This window comes from Leopardus geoffroyi, chromosome A2, assembly GCF_018350155.1.
Source record: "Leopardus geoffroyi isolate Oge1 chromosome A2, O.geoffroyi_Oge1_pat1.0, whole genome shotgun sequence".
NCBI lineage: Eukaryota > Metazoa > Chordata > Mammalia > Carnivora > Felidae > Leopardus > Leopardus geoffroyi.
This window is the reverse complement of record NC_059331.1, coordinates 6644126-6666769: the sequence shown is the minus strand read 5'-3', so window position 1 is coordinate 6666769 and position 22644 is coordinate 6644126. Positions and strand designations below refer to the sequence as shown.

Sequence of the window (22644 nt, the reverse complement as noted above, 5' to 3'; positions counted from 1 at the left end):
TGTACCTCTGTATTTCTAAATGAGCTCCTTATACAGTGGTTTCATTTTTCAGCTGTTGACTTTTTCTAATTACTTATCTGAAAAATATAGCATGTAGTTCTCTTACATAGCTTAGGACACAATCCCCTTGTCCGATACAATTATTTAATGAATTAGTACAAACCAAAATTCAACGTCTGTTGTTTTATCACATAAATGCTTAGCACTTTATGACATGTGAATCCTATCCATTGATACGCCATGTAGGATAATATGAAGACATTTCTTGTTTTTTCTTTTGACCTTAAATTTTTTTTAACGTTCATCCATTTTTGAGAGACAGAGTGCAAGCGGGGAAGGGGCAGAGAGAGAGGGAGACACAGAATCTGAAGCAGGCTCCAGGCTCTACGCTGTCAGCACAGAGCCCAACGTAGGACTCTTACCCACCATCCGTGAGATTGTGAGATCATGACCTGAGCTGAAGACAGACCCTTTAACCGCCTGAGCCACCAAAACATCCCAATCTTTTGACGTTTTAAATGGTAAAATTCTCATTTCCTTTTCTTTTTTTCCTATCAATTCATCACTGGTTTATCCCTCTCCACCAGAAATTTAAGTCTCTTTTCAGTAGATCCAGATGCATGAGACGGTTTACCCATTTCTGTTGTTGCTTGGGGACATCCCTATTAGGCTTGAGCATATTACCTACGTGTTGGGGTTATTACTCAGGATGACCATTATACACAATGCTTGCTAGCTAAAATATAACACGGGGATTTCTGGTCTACTGCACGTAGGCTTGGGAGGGGCGTGGGTCTCTTGGAATGTCCCGGGCCTGCACCCGCCAGGGCCAGCCTTCCCAGGTGTTTTTGCAGTCCTTGCGGAATTCCGGAATTCCGTTATCTATACATTGTATACAAAGTTTAACAGAACAGTAGCACACATAACCCTTGCTGCTTATCTCTGATTTGATTTGTCTCTTGGGATTGTTCACCTTCAAGTCGTGCATCTTTTTAGCATGCCTGAAATGTTACACGCCCTCTGTACACAACAAGCCAGCCGAGATTTGTGATTGGCCTGACTCTGCAATAAATGAGAATACAAGTGAGGCGAACAGGATCTTGGTCTTCGTCTGCGAACGTTGACCTCCATGCCTTCTCCTCTTTCTGAGCAAACTGTGGAGTAATCTTGCATCCATCGGCGCAGGGTTTGCTGGCCATTCCCAGCATATATGCATATACACACTGTATCTATAAAAATGGAAGAGAAGAGGACGTCTATCTCTGGGCAAAGGACTGAGAGACCGTGCTGGGAGTGAGGGTATTTTACTGCCTTGTGAATGTATGACCTAGTACCCTCCCTGTCCCCTCAAAATTCTTAAAATGGCGCTAAGGCAAGTTGTAGAGAAACGAATATACGTATGGTCTCATTTTTAAATAAAGACAGCAAACATGTACAAAAAATTAAAAGCCCTAAATATGGGCACGTCGTTCTACAGCGTTATGTGAGGCTGTGTGAACCTGCAGAAAGGACTGCAGAAAAGTTGTTTCTTGGGCAGCCTGCTGCTAGTAAGGTCTAGGGACCCATGGGAAGCCCCGCCTCCAGCCCCGCCCCTGGAGCTGATTTCCTTCCACTGTCCCGCCCACCCGCCGAGCCTATTCCAGCCACACCCCTGCCCCGGGAATTGGTTTCCCTCGGCTACAACCCCGCCCACAGCCACGCCCCGGAACTAGTCTCCGCCCACCTCCCCGCCCGCCGTCACCCCGTTCCCGCCCACAGCCCCACCCACGGACCTGAACTCGGCCCGTCTGCCTGGCGCCGCCCACAGCCCGCCCCTAGGACTGGTCTCCGTCCCTGGTGCTGACGCAGCCCAGGGCCGTGGGGCCCTCCCTCAGAGAGCTAGAAACCCTCGCCCCAGGCTGGGGTGCGCGGCGGTGGCCCCCGCCCGCCCCAACCCGGAGCCCCTAAACGCCCCTCTCCGCCGCGGCTCGACAGAGACCGGAACTGGGGCGAGAGGCGGCCAGCCCGAGACCGGAAGCGGAAGCGTGGGGCGCTGCCGTGGAAGGAGCCTGCGGAGCTGGCTGCGTGGGGTGCGCTGTCTTCTTCGCGCGGGACCGGCTTCACGTGGTATGTTTGGCCTCAGCGCAACGGGCCGGACTCGGTGCGCGGCGGGCAGTCCGGGGGGTCCGGTAGGCGCCCAGGGAGGGGCGAGGGCCGCGGGCATTCCCGGTCACGGGCTCTGGCGTCCCCGCGTCCCCCCGTCTGTAACCGGAGCCCCGTTTCCTCCCTGGGCTGTTGCCTCCGGTCAGTCCCAGGCTGCGGTACCTCCCGACTCCGGGCGCCGCTGCCTCCTCCTTTGAGGGGTGATTTCCACCTCCCCCCTCTCCCCCAGAGGACTTTCAGCGATGTCTGGAGGCATTGTTTGGGTTGTACAAATGGGGGTGTGGGGAGGCCAGGGATGCTGCTGAGCATCCCACAGTGCACGGAACAGCCCCCCACAACGAAGCGTTATCAATAGTGCCGGGGTCGGGAGATCTGCTCTAGGGACTTAAAAGCTCTGAAGTCCTGATCAAAGTCAGCTGAGTCGCTTATCAGCGCCCTTAAGTAACAAGCCCGTGTTTAAAGTGTCTGGAGTCACCGTAAAATCTTGATCCAGCCAGATGAGTTGAGCAAGTCACATGCACACCCAGCATGACACTGCTTTCTTCCACTTGGGGTGCAGATGGCTACGTGGAAATCAGGTAAATCCAGTCACGGCCAACGTTGACACTTTAAGTAAATGAAAACGAAACAAAGATGAATGGGTGGTCTTTCTATCCAAGAACGATTACTTCCTATCAAAAGGCCTCAAAAGCGGTTTTCGTGCCTCCCCCCCCCCCTCCCAGTCTGTGTTAAAACCAGCTTCGAGATCCCACCAGCCTTAAAAGTGTGCCATCCTCCCTGATCCGTGGGTTTCTGTGTGACCAGGTGAGCACCGCAAGGACCTTGTCACAACAGGTGCCAGCAACCTCCGCTATGCAGAGGAGAGCTCTTGGTGGGTTTTCATGCTGCTCAGGTTGTAAACGCAAAGAGCCACTAAGAGGGAGGGTATCCTAAGAAAAATTATTTGTCTGTTTGATAGATTACGTTCAAAGGAAGGATACTGAGGTGTGTGTGGTTATGTGTGTGGAAATAAGGCAGTAAATGCACTTATATGCAAATAAGTACAATTTAACAAATATGTAAATGAGTGTAACCGTAGAGAAATGCAGACTTTCTTGCATTCCATAATAGAAATTTCAGGATTTTATATAGAAAAATATATACATTTTTTACACGTACATGTAAGATTACAAGACATCCCACTGAAGATAAGCAGGACTACTCAGCCACAGTCCTTAGACCCATTCCGTTTGACCTCTAAAGCCCTACAAATCCTCCACAGAGGTTCAAAATATAGGCACATGGTGGGGGGGGAGGGAGCTTAGGACTTCTTTCTGTTAGTAATTAATTTAAAACTGAATTGACCAGCAACAAGATGTATTTTGAAGAAGTGATTTTCATTTCTTTATTTACTTAATGAGATTTACAATTATTTGGGGGAATATGCAGCAACTTGTAGGTCGCAGGTTAGGGCACTAGTTTCCACAAAGATTGCCCTCTCTACCTTGCCTTTTGGTGGACAAGGAATTAACTTTATGTCTTCAAACTTCTCTGAAATAACAGTCTGGCGATTCACGTCGTAGAGGATTCTGTTAAGTAATCTATTTAATTGTTAGGTTTTACTAATTACGTGTATGTGTGTGTGTCCCTTTTTTGTTCTCGCTTTCCTGTAATGTTCTGGAGGGGGGATGTTTATTTGTCACACAGTAGGTATCCTTTGGACAGTTTATGGCAACCAACCATCCTTGGGTATTTGAGAGTAAGAGGATTGCCAGGACATAGGACATTTAGTGTTCAAACCGGGACAGTTCTGGGCAAACCAGGATGGCTCAGCATCCCCGGGAGCCAGGCCCTGAGCCAGATGCATAGAGACCTGGGAGAACCAAGAAGACCTTTTTCCACGTCTGTGGAATTTACATTCTAATAGGGAATTGTGATTTTAAATAATTAATGATCGGAGTGATGTGGGAGCTTGGCCCAGAGGGCTCAGTGGCCAAAACAGGGAAGCCTTCTTGAGAAGGACTGGTATTTACCTGGAGAGCTGGGGTTGGGGTCAGGTTGAACTAGCTGTAGGGTTAGCTGGAGCGAGCATGTGGGAGTGTTTTCAAGAGAGCGTTTCAGGCCAAGGGAACCGCATGAAGATAACCCCTGAGGCAGGAGAGAGCCTTGTGTGCTCCACGAGCTGGGAGGACAGGAATGGCTGGGCCGAGACAACAAAGTTGGGGGGCAGGGGGTGAGCCAGCCCAGAGCAGGGTAGGCTGGACCAGATCAGGTATTAGATTAGACTCTGTTCTAGGACCAGTGGAGAGACACTAGAGATGTGAGCGCTGGGAGGATGTGAGTCACAGCTGGTCTATGCATGTGGGTTAAAATGGACTTCCGGATTAAGAAGGAAGACTTAATGGGGCACCTGGGTGGCTCAGTCTTCAGGTTAAGCATTTGACTTCGGCTCAGGTCATGATCTTGCGGTTTGTGGGTTCGAGCCCTGCATCAGGCTCTGTGCTGACAGCTCAGAGCCTGGAGCCTGCTTCAGATTCTGTGTCTCTCTCTCCTCTCTCTCTGCGCCTCCCCTGCTAGTACTCTCTCTCTCAAAAGTAAATAAACATTAAAAAAATTTTTTTTCAAAGAAGGAAGACTTAAGAGGCAAGACAGGGAGTGGTAAGAAGAAGTTTAGGAATAAGATGATTGTTCCCTAGGCCTGGATGATGGTTGTGGAGAAAGAAAGAAAGAAATGGGAAGAAGAGACCCAGGAGCGTAGAACTGAGAAAATGTACGATGCTTTCATTCATGCTTGTATTTTGTGTGATGGGACAGGGCACGTACTAGGCCCCTAGTTCCTGTCCATGCAAACCTGCAGGCATCCCCTCACCCGAGTCCATGCTTTTCCCCCACTTTGCCACCCACAGGCCCCCTCCTCCGCATCCTGAAAGCAGTCGGGCCTGAGTGGGTCCACAGCTGCCCTGTCCATGGTGGTAGCCACTAGTCACCTGGAGCTATTTTAGTTAAAACAATGGGAAGAGTTCCTTTTCTCGGTCCTACTGGCCACGTTTCAAGTGCTCAGTAGCCACATGTGGCTTGTGGCTGCCAACTGGACGGAGCAGAATTAGAGGACATTTATGTCATCACTGAAAGTCCCGTTGGGCAGCACTGATAAGTGACCCATCATCCAGCACTGACATACATCCAGGAGCAGGAGTCACTGAATCTGTAAACTGAGCAGAGACCCCCTCCTGCCTTCTTGTGAGGTTTCACCTGCCAGGAGACCTTGATGGGGGGACTCGGAGCCTAAAAATGCCCCAGGCACCTTCTCAGTCTGCTTTTCCGCTTGGGGCTCTGGGGGTGGCTGGATCCCAGCCCTCTGACTCCTCAGCTCAGTGACTGGAACTCATCCTAACTGCAGATTGGGTCTCCGGTGGGGAGAAAGGAGACATCCTCCACCTGCAGAAGGTAAGGAGGGTCCACGGCAGTTGTCCGGGTCTGTTGAACTCACACCAAGCCTTAGGGAAGGTTTGGTGTGAGAGGCTGTATTCGTTGACTGTGGCTGCTCTCACCACGTACCGGTACTTAGCGGCTTAAAGCAGCACAGATCTCACCTGCCATTCTGGAAGTCAGAAGTCCGAAATGGGTCAGCAGGGCTGCATTCCTTCTGGAGGTTCTAGGGGAGAATCGGTGCCCACGTGTTTTCCATCTTGTAGAGGCCTCGTGCATTCCGTGGCTTGTGGCTCCTTCCTTCACTTAAAGCCAGTGGGTAGCATCCTCAGATCTCTCTCTCTCTGACTCCTGCTTGCATCACCAACACCTTCTTCTTTGACCTGACCTTCTTACCTCCCTCTGGTAAGGACTCTTGTGATGACATTGGGCTCACCTGGATGATCTCCCCATCGCAGGATCCTTACTTTAACCACATCTGCACAATCCCTTTTGCTATGGAAACTCACATATTCACAGATTCTGAGGAGTAGAATATGGACACCTTTGGGGCACGGGCATTAATCTGTCTGCACACAGGCCTGGGAGGCAAAAATGCCCCGCAGCTCTTTCTTTCCGCCTGGCCCAACCAGACTCTTAGTGGCCAAGGTTCCCCTCCCTGCTCATACAGACCCTTTATCGCTTGTATCTTTTGGGTACAGGGAAGACACACAGAGGGACCTCAGGAAGCTGGTTTTATGGAGTGACATTTGATTCCCCAACTCCAGAGAAAAGAGGTATTCATTCCCTTTTTATAAAAAGGAAACATTCCATATACACTGCTGTGAACATTGATTTTTTTTTTTTCCACTTACATTTATTGGAGGGGCACCTGGTAACACAGTCAGTTGAGTGCCGACTCTTGATTTTGGCTCAGGTATCATGTCACGGTTCATGGGATCGAGCCCCGAGCTCCATGTTGTCAGCACAGAGCCTGCTTGGGGTTCTCTATCTCCCTCTCTCCGCACCACTCCCTGCCACCCGCCCCCCCCCCCCCCGCCAATAAATAAATAAACTTAAATTTTTTTTTTTTTAAATATTGGAGATAAGAATCTCTATCAATACCTAGGGATCATCTCTTTCTTTTTTGGCTGCATGTTTCTTCATTCTGTGGATATTCCGTAGTTTATTGCACTAATTCCCTATTGATGCTCAGTTGTATTGTTTCCAGTCCTTTGATACTACACGTAAGGCCATTGTGAATAATCACAGCCTGCCTTTTAGTATTTGTGTATCCTTGAGATCAGTTCCTAGGAGTGTGATTGGCAGGGAAAGGGTAAATGATCTTGCATTTTGCATCAAATTGACAATTTTCCGGGGCGCCTGGGTGGCGCAGTCGGTTAAGCGTCCGACTTCAGCCAGGTCACGATCTCGCGGTCCGTGAGTTCGAGCCCCGCGTCAGGCTCTGGGCTGATGGCTCAGAGCCTGGAGCCTGTTTCCGATTCTGTGTCTCCCTCTCTCTCTGCCCCTCCCCCGTTCATGCTCTGTCTCTCTCTGTACCAAAAATAAAATAAACGTTGAAAAAAAAAAATTAAAAAAAAAAAATTGACAATTTTCCTTCCGTAGGAATTGTGCCCCAGTCGCGTATGAAAGTGCCTTTCCAGACATCCTTGCCAATAAAAGATGTGGTCCACCAGGTCTTTGTCGATCTGACAGATTAAAAATGGTGTCATCGTAGCTACAGTCTCCCATCTCTGTGGTTATGAAGAAGATCAATGGTGATTCTATCAAGGGTGGCGTCCTCGAAATGGTAGTGGCGGAAGCCAGAGGGTCCTGGGTTGAGGAGCCGGTGGGACATGAGAAAATGAGACAGAGTGAAACACTTTCCCTGGGCTCACGGAGAGAGACTGGTACCAGAATGAAGACTGCCCTTACCATAGATTTATTTCACTACTAAAAACACTGCATGGGTTTGAATGGTGTGGGAGGGGGTCCGGTGGAGGGGGAGAGCGGGAGGGGAGGGCAGACAAGAGACCGCCCACAGTGTGCAGCCCCTAAGAAGGCAGGTGGAGGGGCACAGATCTGAGCCGCAGAGCCCGGCCTCACCCGGGAGGGGAGACAGCTCCCGGCTTGTAACAGGAGGGAGGGCGGAGGCCGGGGTCACGTGGCCATTCTGGCGGCTTCCGGGGAAGGGCGATTCCTTCTCACGGGGGTTACTGTGAGAAGTAGGAGGCAGGGCCGTCTGCGCAAAGTGAGGGTGTGTGCATCTGTTGCCACCTAACAGGTTGTCCCATCAGTGACTTAAAACGATGATCATGTATCAGATCTCATGGTCTTTGTGGTTCAGGGGTTCAGGACCGCTTCGCTAGAAGGTTCTGGCTCAGGGACTTTCCTGAGTTCCTAGCGGGCTATCAGCCGGGCTGCAGCCATCTGGAGCCTGGCCTGGTGCCGAGGGTTCAAGGCCAAGGCGGTTCGCTCCCAGGTGGGTACGTCAGTGGTGCTGCTGGAGGGAGGCCTCGGTTCCTCTCCAAGTCGGTCCCTCCATGGGGCCACCCGAGTTCCTTGTAACGGGGCTTCCCCCCGGAGCAAGCGGGGCGAAAGACCAAGCAACGCTGCAGTGCCTTGGAGCACCCAGCCTGGGAAGTCGCCCCCAAGGCACTCTTGTGACCCGGGTCAGCCCGACGCGGGCGGGTGTGGACAGCAGGAGGCTTGGGTCATGGGGGCCAGTCAGGAAGCTGGTTGCCGTGGAGGGCGGAGAGGAGGGTGTGCTTGGGGTAAAGAGATTAGAGGCCTGATGGTGGGGAGCCGCACGGACTTACAGGATGTCCTGCAGGGTCAAGGCTGTTTGCATGTTGGTGACCGTGCTTCCCCAGAGGTGGCGGCATGACAGCCCCACCGCGGGCAGGTCCCCCGGACGCTGCCATGGAGCCGGCAGGTCATTGGAACCGGGCCGGGCGCAGCTCTGCTGGGCAGGGGCGCGGGCAGGGTGTGTGGATGGGGAATGTGTGGGTGAGGGGTGATGAAATCCAGGGGGGAAGCGTGAGATGAGAACAGGACGTGCCTGATGCCTGATGAAGTAGCGGGGGGCGGGGGAGAGTCCTCCGTGTGGTGAAAGAACACGTGTAAGGGGCGCCTGGGTGGCTCAGTCAGTTGAGCGTCTAACTCTCCATTTCGGCTCAGGTCACGATCTCACAGTTCGCGGGATCGTGCCCCGCATTGGGCTCTGCGCTGGGTGTGGATCCTGCTTGAGATTCTCTGTCTCCCTCTGCACCCCCGCCCCCAACTCACACTTGCCCTCTTTCTCTCTCTCTAAAAAACCAAACCAAAACAAAACAAAACAAAACACATGTAGGGAAAGAAAACATGAACAAGGACAACGTTTGGGAGGCTGGATTCAGAGAGACCTTTCTTTCTCAGCCATTGTTTTAGGTGGCAGAGTAGTGTCAGGTGATGACAGGGTCTAGGGTGGCGCCCCAGGTGGAAGGGGACAAACTCGTAACACCGAGGGTCGTCCTCACGCACTCTGACGTCACCCGTCATCTGAGGGCAGTGGGGCTGGGGGAGGCAAAGACTAGTATCAGCCGTCATCGTCTCCGTAACTAAAGGGTCGGACCTGGGAATGTGTTTGTGACAGCCACCTGCATGGGAAGAATGTGCCCTGAGACTCGGAAGCTGGGGATTTAGGCGGGGCGGCAGAGGCGTGTCCCGGTCGAACCGTTAGGACCCAAGAGGACGAGCTCTGGCTTCGCCAGCCCTGGTTCATCACCTGCTAAGTGGAGACCCAATACTGGGGACCCCACCTGCATGTTGAAGGAGGACACAACGGGCAGGCTAAGATGGGTTGGTCCGCGGAAGCCCGCGGTGGGAGAGAGGCTGTGAAGGCTTCCTGTTGTCCCCTTTCCACCAGGGCCCGGCCTGAGCACGCTGTGCCGACCAGAGGAGGAGCGTCCGGGTTCTTCCGCTGCCCGTTGTCCGGGGAAATTCCTGTCTGAGTCACAGGATGGCGGCCGTGGTTCTGCCCCCCACTTGTGGTAAGTCAGGGGGCCCTCAGAGTCCAGGCGGTAAAGGCCCCTGCACCACGGAGCGGGAAAGGAGGGGCCGAGCGGTGAGGCCGGAGTGGAGCCAGATGCCCGGGGGTCACCGGTCCCCGATGTGGTTCTTGGGATTTGGGATTTTGGTGGTTTGAGTGTCTGTGGAGATGTCACCTGTGTGGTGAGTATGGGAGAGCCTCTGAACCGTCTCTCTGATTCTTTCTATAAACTTGGAAAAATAACAGTGGTGTCCCTTGAACGTCAGTTTCTTCATCTGTGAAATGGGACTAATAATCTCTTCCTCCAGGTCAGTAAGACCCTTGGCCCTATTTCCTGGCCCTGGGTCCTGGGTGAGACCGGGCCACTCTGACACGTGTCCTGTGAAAGCTGTGTGTGTGTGTGTCCACCCACACTGTGTGGGGTGGTCATGGGTGTGGCCGTGCGTGTGCGTGTCGGGGTGTGGTCACGTGCAGGTGGGTGGGGAAGCCCCCAGACTGGTGAGTGCTGGCATACAGAGCCGTCCTGGGCTCTCCTGACCCATTTCTTCTTCTCCAGCTCAGCCTTCCCTGTACTCAGCCTCTCCTCGGAACGGACGCACGGAGGAGGAAGGGTTGGCTAAGGGCTTCCTGACCGGCTGGTTACCGGTGAGTCACTACTCTTTTTTCCAAGTCATTATTCCTTTGACCAGAAGCTGAATTTGTTCTCCTCCGGTGACCCGGAGCCTCATGGCCAAACCAGGTGTCCAGAGGGCCCCGGGTCTCCGGGCATCTGATGGAGGGTCAGGGGCCCCCCAGGCAGTGTTGTGTTTGTCAACGTTTTCTACGTTGCCAAGGTTCCTTCAGGGTCACCGTCTCCGTCACGTTCTGCAGAGAGGTTTTTGGGGGAAACCGAGGAAGACCTGACTGTGTCCTAAACTCAAGTACTTGGTGACAGCTGTGGGGGAATCGCTCATTCATTTACCAGGTGTTTCTCTGATTTCTGCCATGTCCCCGGCCTCTACTCAGCCCTGCAGATGGAGGGAGATCAGCTTGCAGGATTTCACAGTCTCACTGGAATAAGAGAATCACCTCTGTGTTAGGGGCACGCTCACCGTGGGAGCGGGCATAAGTAGACAGGGAGGAGCACCGCAGGCTGAGTGAAAGCAGTTGAGAGCAGAGCTCAGAACCCTGCCCACACGTCTTGCGCGTTGCGTTCCCGGCCCCTGGTCCCATCGTCCTCTGCCCTTTTCCTGCCCACTCGGCGGGGATGGTCCTTGCCTAAGCCGTGATGTTTGTGACGGTTCAGCACTCGGTGACCTTCGAGGATGTGGCCGTGGAGTTCACCCAGGAGGAGTGGGCCCTGCTGGACCCTTCTCAGAGAACACTGTACAGAGACGTGATGCAGGAGAACTGCAGGAACCTGGCCTCGCTCGGTAAGCCTGACCTCATCCCCGCGTATACTTAGTCCCGTAACGAGACTTTGTTTGTCGTAGACTCTGGGTCTAGAGTTCTTTCTCACCCAGCAAGAGAGCGGGACACAGGATTAAAAAATGCGAGAGAGATGGCTCATGTCCAGGAGAAGCCAAGAGCCCCGATTAAAGGTCCTTGCTCCATTTTTATTAGGATCAGAAGGCTTATAAACGTGGCAATGGACGTGCACAAGGAGACCATGAATCTGTGAACATTAACTCATGGGCGTGAGGGAAACGGGGTCTTGAAGATATGCGGGGTTAGGGGTTTGGGTTGATACAAAACAAAGTCCTGGCACCTGGCCGAAGGTTGTTTACAGCAGATGTGAGGCCCCACCTCTGTTTACCTAAACTTGCCGAGGGGGACCAGAAAGACAGAGCGTGCTACCTCAGGGTCACCAAGGCACCTTTCTTTTGCTAATTAGCTCCGCTCTGGGCAACTTGGCCCAGCACTGGTCTAAAGTCCTGTTTTCCTGTTTTTACTCTTCCTTCCAGTGAAAGCAGCTTTCTGCTACAGTACTAACTTGGGGGGCGCTTCCGCCCTGAACATATAATCTTGTTTACCTCATACACCTTTGGTCTATCCTGGAGCCTCTGCCCCACCCTCTCTATACCTATAATCTTGTTTACCCAAACTTGGGTGTGAACATCCTATGGCTTTCTAATTCTTTCTGCCTTGTTAACCCATCGGTGCAAGCCCAGGGAATTCCTAAGCTTATTCCCCACATTATTGTCCTTTTTTTTTTTTTTAATTGAGGTGACATTCACATAACATAAAAGTCACTATTTTAATTATTAAAAATTTCCTTTAATGTTTATTTTTGAGAGAGAAAGGGAGAGACAGAGTGTGAGTGGGGGAGGGGCAGAGAGAGAGACACACACACAGAATCAGGCTCTGTGTCAGGCCCCAGGTTCTGAGCTGTCAGCACAGAGCCCAACGCGGGGCTGGAACTCACAGAACTGTGAGATCGTGACCTGAGCCAAGGACACTCAACCTACTGAGCTACCCAGGCGCCCCTGTTTTAGCTATTTTTTTTTTAAGTGTTTATTTTACAGAGATTGAGAGGCAGAACACAAGCAGGGGAGGGGCAGAGAGAAAGGGAGACACAGAATCCGAAGCAGGCTCCAGGCTCCGAGCTGTTCAGCACAGAGCCCGACGCGGGGCTCGAACTCACAAACCGTGAGATCATGACCTGAGCCGAAGTCAGATGCTTAATCGACTGCGCCACCCAGGAGCCCCTGTTTTAGCTGTTTTTAAGTGCACCATTTTGTGGATTGGCCACGTCTTTAAAATTCACTCATGGGTTGATACACATTTGGGTGGTTTCCATTTACTGGCTGTTACAAACCTTGCTGCTGAGAATATTGGTGCACGGTTTGTGCAAACATGCGCTTTCGGCTTTCTTGGGTATGTGTCGGAGCAGAATGCTGGGTCATATATCAGTAGGTTTAGCTTTTTGAGGAACTGCTGAACTGTCTTCCCCAGGAGCTGCGCCAAGGTGGGAGGGTTCCGATTTCCCCACATCTGCCCCAACGTTTGTGCCTCTGATGGTAGCCGTCTTCACGGTTATGAGGCAGTATTTCTTTTCATTGTCGCCCTGATTTGCTTTTCCCTCATGACTGATGACATTGAGCACTTTTTCATGTGTCGGCTGTTCTGGATCTTCTGTGGAGAACGTCTGTTCAAGTCCTTGGCCCGGTTTGGAATTCGGTTGCTTGTCTTTGTTCTTGGATTATACACATTCATTATATGTCGTGAATACTGGTCCCTTGTCCAGAATATGATTCGGAAATAATTTCTCCCAGTTGGTGGCGTATTTTCATTTTCTTGATAGTGTCCTTTGACACAGAACAGTTTTAATTTTTTAAGTTTGTGTTTGAATTCCAGTTAGTTAACATACAGTGTAATATTAGTTTCAGGTGTACAATGTATTGATTCAACACTTCCATACCACACCCGGTACTCATCACGACAAGTGTGCCTCTTAATCGCCATCCAAACTGCCCTCCCCCCCACATCACACGCGCTCACCTCCCTTCTGGTAACCATGAGTTTGTTCTCTGTGGTTAAGAGTCTGTTTCTTGGTTTTCCCCTCTTTCTCTCCTTCTCTCTTTTTTCCCTTTTGCTCATTTGTTTTGTTTCTTAAATTCCACGTGTGAGTAAAATCATGTTTTTCCAAAGAAGACATCCAGATGGCCAACAGACCCACGAAAAGATGCTCAACGTCACTCACCATCAGGGAAATACAAGTCAGAACCATGATGAAACACCACCTCACACCTGTCAGAATGGCTGAAACCAACAACGACAGGTGTTGGGAGGATGTGGAGAAAGGGGACCCTCGTGCGCTGATGGTGGGAAGGCAAAGTGGCGCAGCCCCCCTGGAAAACAGTTCGGAGGTTCCTTAAAAATAGAACTACCCCATAATCCAGCAATTGCTCTACTAAGCATTTACCCAGAGGATACAAAAATACTGATTTCGAAGGAGCACACACACCCCAACGTTTATAGCAGCACTATCTACAATTGCCGACTTACGGAAACAGCCCAAATGTCCAGGGACAGATGAATGGATGAAAAAGACGTGGTGTGTGTGTGTGTGTGTGTGTGTGTGTGTGTGTGTGTGTATATGTAGACACACACACAATGGAATATTACTCAGCCATAAAGAATGAAATCTTGCCACTTGTAACGAAGTGGATGGAGCTAGAGAGTATTATGCTAAGTGAACTAAGTCAGAGAGAGTTTTAGTTTTTATGAAGTCCAATTTATCTCTCTTTTTTTTTTCTTTTTTTGCTTGTCCTTTGCGATCATACCTCAAAACTTCTTGCCAAATCCACCAAGGCTATGAACATTTACGTCTGTGTTTTCTTCCAGGAATTTTCTAGTTCTCTTCAATTCGGTCTTCGGTCCTTTTGGAGATAATTTTTTATGTGGTTTCGTTCTTTTGTCTCTCTTTATTACCCAGTTGCCCAGCATTGCTGTAGAAGACTGTTCTTTCCCCCAGTGAGTTGTTCTGCTGCCTTGTCCAAAGTGGTGTGACCACAGACTTTACGAGTTTACACTCCGTTCTCGTCCACTGATCTCTGCATCTCTCCTTGTCAAGCAAGTACTGTAGTGCGTTCTTTACTATTGCTTCGAAGTAAGCTTTGATGTCAGGAGGTGTGAGAATTCCTAACTCGTTCTTTCTCAAGACTGTTCTGTCTATTCAGGATCCCTTGCAAATCCATGTGAGTTTAAGGATCAGTTTGTCCATTTCTGCAAATAAAAGCTGTTGGAATTTTGGTAACAATTGCACTGAATCTGTTGATCTCTTTGGTTGTATGGAAGCGATGAACTACGGGAATCTACCCCCAAAAACCAAGAGCACACCTTACATACTGTATGTTAGCCAACTTGACAATAAATTATATTGAAAAAAATTTATAATTCTGTTGTAATTGATCTGTAATTGTTACATCTTCTAGATAATTTGACCTTTTAATCACTACATAAGATCATTCTTTGTGTCTTGTAGCAGTTTTTGTCTTAAAGTCTATTTTGCCTGAAATTAACATAGCTACACTCTCTTTTGGCGGCTGTTTGCATGGAATCTATTTTTCCATCTGTTGACTTTCAACCCCTTAGTGTGTTTTTTTGTTTGTTTGTTTGTTTTTGCTTACCTCTTTTTTTTTTTTGTATATTAAGTATAATTTATTGTCAAATTGGTTTCCATACAACACCCAGTGCTCATGCCAACAGGTGCCCTCCTCAATGCCCATCACCCACTTTCCCCTCTCCCCCACCCCCCCCCCACCAACCCTCAGTTTGTTCTCAGTATTTAAGAGTCTCTTATGGTTTTCCTCCCTCCCTCTCTTTTTTCCCCTTCCCCTCCCCCGTGGTTTTCTGTTAACTTTCTGAGGATCCACATATGAGTGAAAACATACGGTATCTGTCTTTATCTGCCTGACTTATTTCACTTAGCATTAATACCCTCCAGTTACATCCATGTTGCTGCAAATGGCCAGATTTCATTCTTTCTCGTTGCCAAGTAGTATTCCATTGTATGTATAAACCACATCTTCTTTATCCATTCGTCAGTTGATGGACATTTAGGCTCTTTCCATAATTTGGCTGTTGTTGAAAGTGCTGCTATAAACATGTGGTACATGTGTCCCTATGCATCAGTACTCCTGTGCCCCTTGGGTCAATTCCTAGCAGTGCTATTGCTGGGTCATAGGGTAGTTCTATTTTTAATTTTTTGAGGAACCTTCACACTGTTTTCTAGAGCAGCTGCACCAGTTTGCATTCCCACCAACGGTGCAAGAGGGTTCCCGTTTCTCCACATCCTCTCCAGCATCTATAGTCTCCTGATTTGTTCCTTTTAGCCACTCTGACTGGCGTGAGGTGGTATCTCAGTGTGGTTTTGATTTGTATTTCCCTGATGAGGAGTGACATTGAGCATTTTTTCATGTGCCTATTGGCCATCTGGATAGTCTTCTTTAGAAATGTCTATTCATGTCTTCTGCCCATTTCTTCACTGGATTATTTGTTTTTTGGGTGTGCAGTTTGGTGAGTTCTTTATAGACTTTGGATACTAGCCCTTTGTCTGATATGTCATTTGCAAATATCTATTCCCATTCTGTTGGTTGCCTTTTAGTTTTGTTGATTGTTTCTTTTGCAGTGCAGAAGCTTTTCATCTTCATGAGGTCCCAATAGTTCACGTTTGCTTTTAATTCCCTTGCCTTTGGACATGCGTCAAGTAAGAAATTGCTATGGCTGAGGTCAACAAGGTTTTTTTCCTGCTTTCTCCTCTAGGGTTTTGATGGTTTCCTGTCTCACATTCAGGTCTTGCATCCATTTTGCATTTATTTTTGTGAATGGTGTGAGAAAGTGGTCTAGTTTCATTCTTCTGCATATTGCTGTCCAGTTCTCCCAGCACCATTTGATAAAGAGGCTGTCTTTTTTCCATTGGATATTCTTTCCTGCTTTGTCAAAGATTAGTTGGCCATACTTTTGTGGGTCCAGTTCTGGGGTCTCTATTCCATTCCGTTGGTCTGTGTGTCTGTTTTTGTGCCAATACCACACTGTCCTGATGATTACAGCTTTGTAGTAGAGGCTAAAGTCTGAGATTGTGATGCCTCCTGCTTTGGTTTTCTTCTTCAATATTACTTTGGCTACTCAGGGGCTTTTGTAGTTCCATACAGGTTTTAGGATTGCTTGTTCTAGCTTTGAGAAGAATGCTGGTGCAATTTTGATTGGGATTGCATTGAATGTGTAGATTGCTTTGGGTAGTATTGACATTTTAACAATACTTATTCTTCCAATCCACGAGCACGGAATGTTTTTCCATTTCTTGGTATCATCTTCAATTTTCTTCATAAGCTTTCTATAGTTTTCAGCATACAGATCTTTTACATCTTTGGTTAGGTTTATTCCTAGATATTTTATGGTCCTTGGTACAATTGTGAATGGGATCAGTTTCTTTGTCTTTCTGTTGCTTCATCATTGCTGTATAAAAAAGCAACCGATTTCTGTACATTAATTTTGTACCATGCGACTTTGCTGAATTCACGTATCAGTTCTAACAGACTTTTGGTGGAGTCTGTCAGGTTTTCCATGTATAATATGTCACCTGCAAAAAGTGAAAACTTGACTTCATCTTTGCCAGTTTTGATGCCTTTGATATCCATTTGTTGTCTGATGGCTGATGCTAGAACTTCCAACACTATGTTTAAACAACAGTGGTGAGAGTGGACATCCCTGTTGTGTTCCTGATCTCAGGGGGAAATCTCTCAGTTTTTCCCCATTGAGGATGATATTAGCTGTGGGCTTTTCATAAGTGGCTTTTATGATATTTAAGTATGTTCTTTCTATCCCGACTTTCTCAAGGGTTTTTTATTAAGAAAGGATGCTTTTTCTGCATCGATTGAGAGGATCACATGGTTCTTTTCTTTTATTGTGATGTATCACATTGATTGATTTGCGAATGTTGAACCAGCCCTGCAGCCCAGGAATGAATCCTACTTGATTGTGGTGAATAATTCTTTTTATATGCTGTTGAATTCGATTTGCTAGTATCTTGTTGAGAAGTTTTGCATCCATATTCATCAGGGATATTGGCCTGTAGTTCTCTTTTTTTGCTGGGTCTGTCTGGTTTGGGAATCAAAGTAATGGTGGCTTCATAGAATGAGTCTGGAAGTTTTTCTTTCCTTTCTATTTCTTGGAACAGCTTGAGAAGGATAGGTATTATCTCTGCTTTAAATATCTGGTAGAATTCCCCAGGGAAGCCATCTGGTCCTGGACTCTCATTTGTTGGGATATTTTTGATAACTGATTCAATTTCTTCTCTGGGTATGGGTCTATTCAAGTTTTCTATTTCTTCCTGTTTGAGTTTTGGGAGTGTGTGGGTGCTTAGGAATTTGTCCATTTCTTCCAGGTTGTCCGGTTTGTTGGCATATAATTTTTCATAGTATTCCCTGATAGTTGCTTGTATTTCTGAGGGATTGGTTGTAATAATTCCATTTCCATTTGTGATTTTATCTATTTGAGTCCTCTCTCTTTTCTTTTTGAGAAGCCTGGCTTGAGATTTATCAATTTTGTTTATTTTTTTAAAAAACCAACTCTTGGTTTCATTGATCTGCTCTACTGCTTTTTTGGATTCTATATTGTTTATTTCTGCTCTGCTCTTTATTATTTCTCTTCTTCTGCTGGGTTTAGGGTGTCTTTGCTGGTCTGCTTCTCGTTCCTTTAGGTGTGCTGTTAGATTTTGTATTTGGGATTTTTTTTGTTTCTTGAGATAGGCCTGGATTGCAATGTATTTTCCTCTCAGGACTGCCTTTGCTGCATCCCAAAGCATTTGGATTGTTGTATTTTCATTTTCATTTGTTTCCATATATTTTTGAATTTGTTCTCTAATTGCCTGGTTGACCCATTCATTATTTAGTAGGATGTTCTTTAACCTCTATGCCTTTGGAGGTTTTTCAGACTTTTTCCTGTGGTTGATTTCAAGTTTCATAGCATTGTGATCTGCAAGTGTGCATGGTATGATCTCAATTCTTTCATACTTATGAAGGGCTGTTTTGTGACCCAGTATGTGATCTTTCTTGGAGTATGTTCCATGCACACTTGAGAAGAAAGTATATTCTGTTGCTTTGGGATGCAGAGTTCTAAATATATCTTTCAAGTCCATATGATCCAATGTTTCATTCAGGGCCCTTGTTTCTTTATTGATCCTGTGTCTAGCTGATCTATCCATTGTTGTAAGTGGAGTATTAAAGTCCCCTGCGATTACCACATTCTTATCAATAAAGTTGCTTATGTTTGTGATTGTTTTATACATTTGGGGGCTCCCGTATTTGGCGTATAAACATGTGTAATTGTTAGCTCTTTCTGATGGATAGACCCTGTAATTATTATATAATGCCTTTCTTCATCTCTTGTTACCGCCTTTAATTTAAAGTCTCGTTTGTGTAAGTATGGCTACTCCAGCTTTCTTTTGACTTCCAGTAGCATGATAGATAGTTCTCCATCCCCTCACTTTCAATCTGAAGGTGTCCTCAGGTCTAAAATGAGTCTCTTGTAGACCGCAAATTGATGGGTCTTGTTTTTTATCCATTGTGATACCCTATGACTTTTGGTTGGAGCATTCAGTCCATTTACATTCAGTGTTATTATAGAAAGATATGGGTTTAGAGACATTGTGATGTCTGTAGGTTTCATGCTTGTAGCAGTGTCTCTGGTACTTTGTGGTCCTTGCAACATTTCACTCACAGAGTCCCCGTGAGGATCTCTTGTAGGGCTGGTTTAGTGGTGATGAAGTCTTTCAGTTTTTGTTTGGGAAAACCTGTATCTCTCCTATTCTGAATGACAGGCTTGCTGGGTTAAGGATTCTTGGCTGCTTATTTTTTCTGTTCATCACATTGAAGATGTCCTGCCATTCCTTTCTGGCCTGCCAAGTTTCAGTAGAGAGGTCTGCCATTACCCTTATGTGGCCATCTACCTTTATATGTTAGGACCCGTTTAACCCTAGCTGCTTTCAGAATTTTCTCTTTATCCTTGTATTTTGCCAGTCTCACTATGGTATGTCGTGCAGATGATCGATTCAAGTTACGTCTGAAGGGAGTTCCTTGTGTCTCTTGGATTTTAATGCCTTTTTCCTTCCCCAGGTCAGGGAAGTTCTCAGCTATGATTTGTTCAAGTACTCCTTCAGCCCCTTTCTCTCTCTTCTTCTGGAATTCCTATGACACGGATATTGTTCCGTTTGATTGCATCACTTAATTCCCTAATTCTCCCCTCATACTCATGGATTTTTTTATCTCTCTTTTTCTCAGCTTCCTCTTTTTCCATAATTTTATCTTCTAATTCACCTGTTCTCCCCTCTGCCTCTTCAATCTGTGCTTTGGCTGCCTTCATTTTATTTTGCACCTCACAACATTTTTTGTTCCTCATGACTATTTCTTAGTCCCTTGATCTCTCTAGCAATAGATTCTCTGCTGTCCTCTATGCTTTTTTCAAGCCTAGCAATTAGTTTTATGACTATTCTCAACTCTTGCTCAGTTATATTGCTTAAGTTGGTTTTGATCAATTTGTTAGCTGTCACTCCTTCCTGGAATTTCTTTTGTGGGGAATTCTTCCGTTTCATCATTTTGGCTAGTTTTCTGTCCCTTATGAGTTTTAAAAGCTTGCTGTGTGCTCTGTACCTGCGAGCACTGCTATATTAAAGGGAGGGTGGTGGGGGTCATACACTGTCCAGGCCTGGCCCTTCAGGAGGTGTTTTTTGGAGAGTGTTACTTGCTCTCTGTTGTGACTTTGGTTATTTTATTTCCCTACTCGTAGTGATGTTTTGGACCCTCCACCAGGTGTGCTTTGATTTGTTCCTTGGAGTAGCCCTGGAAAGGAAAACAGGAGACAAAAACATGCAAACACACAAATAAAACAAACCAAAAGAAAAAACCCAAAACACCGACTACAAGGAAAGAACAGGGTGGAGGCGGTGCTGACGGAAGAGCAGTTACGAAGAGAAATGACAGGAGCGGAGGAGAAAGAAAAAATAAACATTGACCAGGCAGAGAGACTAAAAGGCTTAATCCATCGAGAAAGGAAAATAAAGAAGGAGGCGGGGAAAATGAAACCAAGATAAAGTTACCCAGAGAAACTATACTGCTCGATTATTCCAGAGAGAGAGAAAGGAGTGTAAGGAAGGAGAAGAAGGAGGTGTAGAACATGTATCAAGACAATGGATTAAATATGTCTGTTTAGACAGACCAATAACCAGAGTAACCAGCCTAGGGGAGGAGAGATAAGGAGCAGAAGTGGGAGGGAGAATATATCTCTCTCTCCAGAATTGACCTAGAGTTAATCCAGGCAATGCTGCATCGCTTGTGGGGAGTCGCTGTCCACGGGGTCTGTGCCCCTCGGTGGATACGCAGTTACCCAGTGCAAAGGGGCGTGGCTTGGCATAGTCTGGACCCACCTCCACTGTGGGCCCCGGGAGTGATCCCTGAGGCCCGCCTTGGTGCTGGGGGGCGGCAATGGTGATCCCCCAGTCTCTTCTCCACAGACCCCAACCGGTGGACTCAGTTTGAGTCTTCCTCACTGTGTCACGGGTGCAGACGGGGCGGTCCTTCTCCCTCCACCAACTCCCCTGACCCTGCGCTTGGCTAAGATCCACAGTCCCGTTCCCATGCGCTCTGGCACTGGGGAAGTACCTCTCAGTGCAGCCCAATAGGTGGTCCCGGCTGGCTTTGTCTGTGCCACCGCACTTCAAGGAGGACCTCCGTCTCCTACTGCAGACTGCGTCGCTGACCTCGCCACTGAGCCCCGGGGGTGGCGGACACAGGCAGGCTTTGTTCTGTCCCACCGCGCTCTGGGGAAGTGGCCGCTTTCTCCCGCTGCAGACTGCGCCCCTGACCTACCACCAAACCCAGGGCTGGCTCCCCACCTCCCCAGGTGCGTGAACAGGGAGCCGGCCCCAGGCCGAAGAAAGTCCTGCCGTTAGAGATGGGATCCCTCTGAGTCCCCGTACGAGGTCATTTTCCTGTGCAGATACAGTCCTACACTTCCCTAGCCGTTCTCTTCCCTTTGTCTCTCCGCAGAAGGGGATCCCTCCCCTCTGTGCCTACCCACCCTGTCCTGTCTCCCCCAGTTCACAATCACCCACCTATCCTTTCTCAAGTTGTCCCATTTTCTTCCTGGTAGATTCGGTCTCTTTTCCTCCCAGACTCTTGGGGTTCAGAGTCCTTTGGCTTCAGCACTTCTTTGAGAGAGGCGGGAAGTAAGGATCCCCCTACTTCTCTGCCATGTTGACCCCTCCCTACCTCCCTCTTAGTGTGTTTAGATGTGAGTTGAGTCTCTTACGGAGAGCATATAATTGGATATTCTTTATCTGTTCTGCCCAAATCTGCCTTTTAGTTGGACAGATTAATCCATTAACATTTAAGGTTATTATTGATAAAGAAAGACCTGCTTATGCCATTTTGTTATTTTCTACATGTTTTCTATCATTTTTGTTCCTCAATTCTTTCATTGTGTGTGTGTGTGTTAAATGTTTTCTCATGGACCATTTTGATTCCCTGTCATTTCTTTTTATTTATTTGTTTTAATGGTTGTCCTGGGGATTACAGTTAACATTTTATTTTTTTTAATTTTTATTTAATTTTTTAATTTACATCCAAGTTAGCATATAGTGCAACAATGATTTCAGGAGTAGATTCCTTAATGCCCCTTACCCATTTAGCCCATTCCCCTCCCATAATCCCTCCAGTAACCCTCAGTTTGTTCTCAATATCTAAGAGTCTCTTATGGTTTGTCCCTCTTCCTGTTTTTATATTATTTTTGCTTCCCTTCCCTTATGTTCATCTGTTCCGTGTCTTAAAGTCCTCATATGTGTGAAGTCATATGATATTTGTCTTTCTCTAATTTTGCTTAGCATACTACCCTCTAATTCCATCCACGTAGTTGCAAATGGCAAGATTTCATTCTTTTTGATTGCCAAGTAATACTCCATTGTGTGTGTGTGTGTGTGTGTGTGTGTGTGTGTGGTATATATATAATGTGATATATACATATAAATATACACCACATCTTTATCCATTCATCCATCGATGGACATTTGGGCTCTTTCCATGCTTTGGCTATTGTTGATAGTGCTGCTATAAACATGGGGGTGCATGTGTCCCTTCGAAATAGCACACCTGTATCCCTTGGATAGATACCTAGTAGTGCAATTGCTGGGTCATAGGGTAGTTCTGTTTTTAATTTTGGGGGGAACCTCCAGACTGTTTTCCAGAGTGGCTGCACCAATTTGCATTCCCACCAGCAGTGCAGAAGAGATCCTCTTTCTCCACATCCTCGCCAACATCTGTTGTTGCCCAAGTTGTTACTGTTAGCCATTCTGACAGGTGTGAGGTGGTATCTCATTGTGGTTTTGATTTCTATTCCCTGATGATGAGTCATGTCGAGCATTTTTTCAGGTGTCGGTTGGCCATCTGGATGTCTTCTTTGGAGAAGTGTCTCTTCATGTCTTTTGCCCATTTCTTCGCTGGATTATTTGTTTTTTGGGTGTTGAGTTTGAGAAGTTGTTTATAGATTTTGGATACTAACTCTTTATCGGATATGTCATTTGCAGCTCTCTTCTCCCATTCTGTCAGTTGCCT

At 47.5% G+C, this 22644-nt stretch overlaps 2 protein-coding genes across 2 annotated transcripts in view; both read left to right on the top strand.

The window, feature by feature from the left end:
- Positions 1–1994: 1994 nt before the first annotated feature.
- Positions 1995–22644, top strand: part of LOC123607356 (zinc finger protein 558) — a 28300-nt gene continuing 7650 nt past the window's right edge. Inside the window, exons 1-4 of the mRNA XM_045496523.1 lie at positions 1995–2106; positions 9437–9560; positions 10116–10204; positions 10845–10971. Coding sequence (XP_045352479.1) covers positions 9530–9560; positions 10116–10204; positions 10845–10971 — 247 coding nt within the window. The 5' untranslated portion in view covers positions 1995–2106; positions 9437–9529. The remainder of the gene's footprint in view (positions 2107–9436; positions 9561–10115; positions 10205–10844; positions 10972–22644) is intronic.
- LOC123607357 (zinc finger protein 558-like) overlaps positions 2005–22644 on the top strand; it is a 100989-nt gene continuing 80349 nt past the window's right edge. Inside the window, exon 1 of the mRNA XM_045496528.1 lies at positions 2005–2106. The gene's annotated coding sequence lies outside the window, so the exon portion shown is untranslated. The remainder of the gene's footprint in view (positions 2107–22644) is intronic.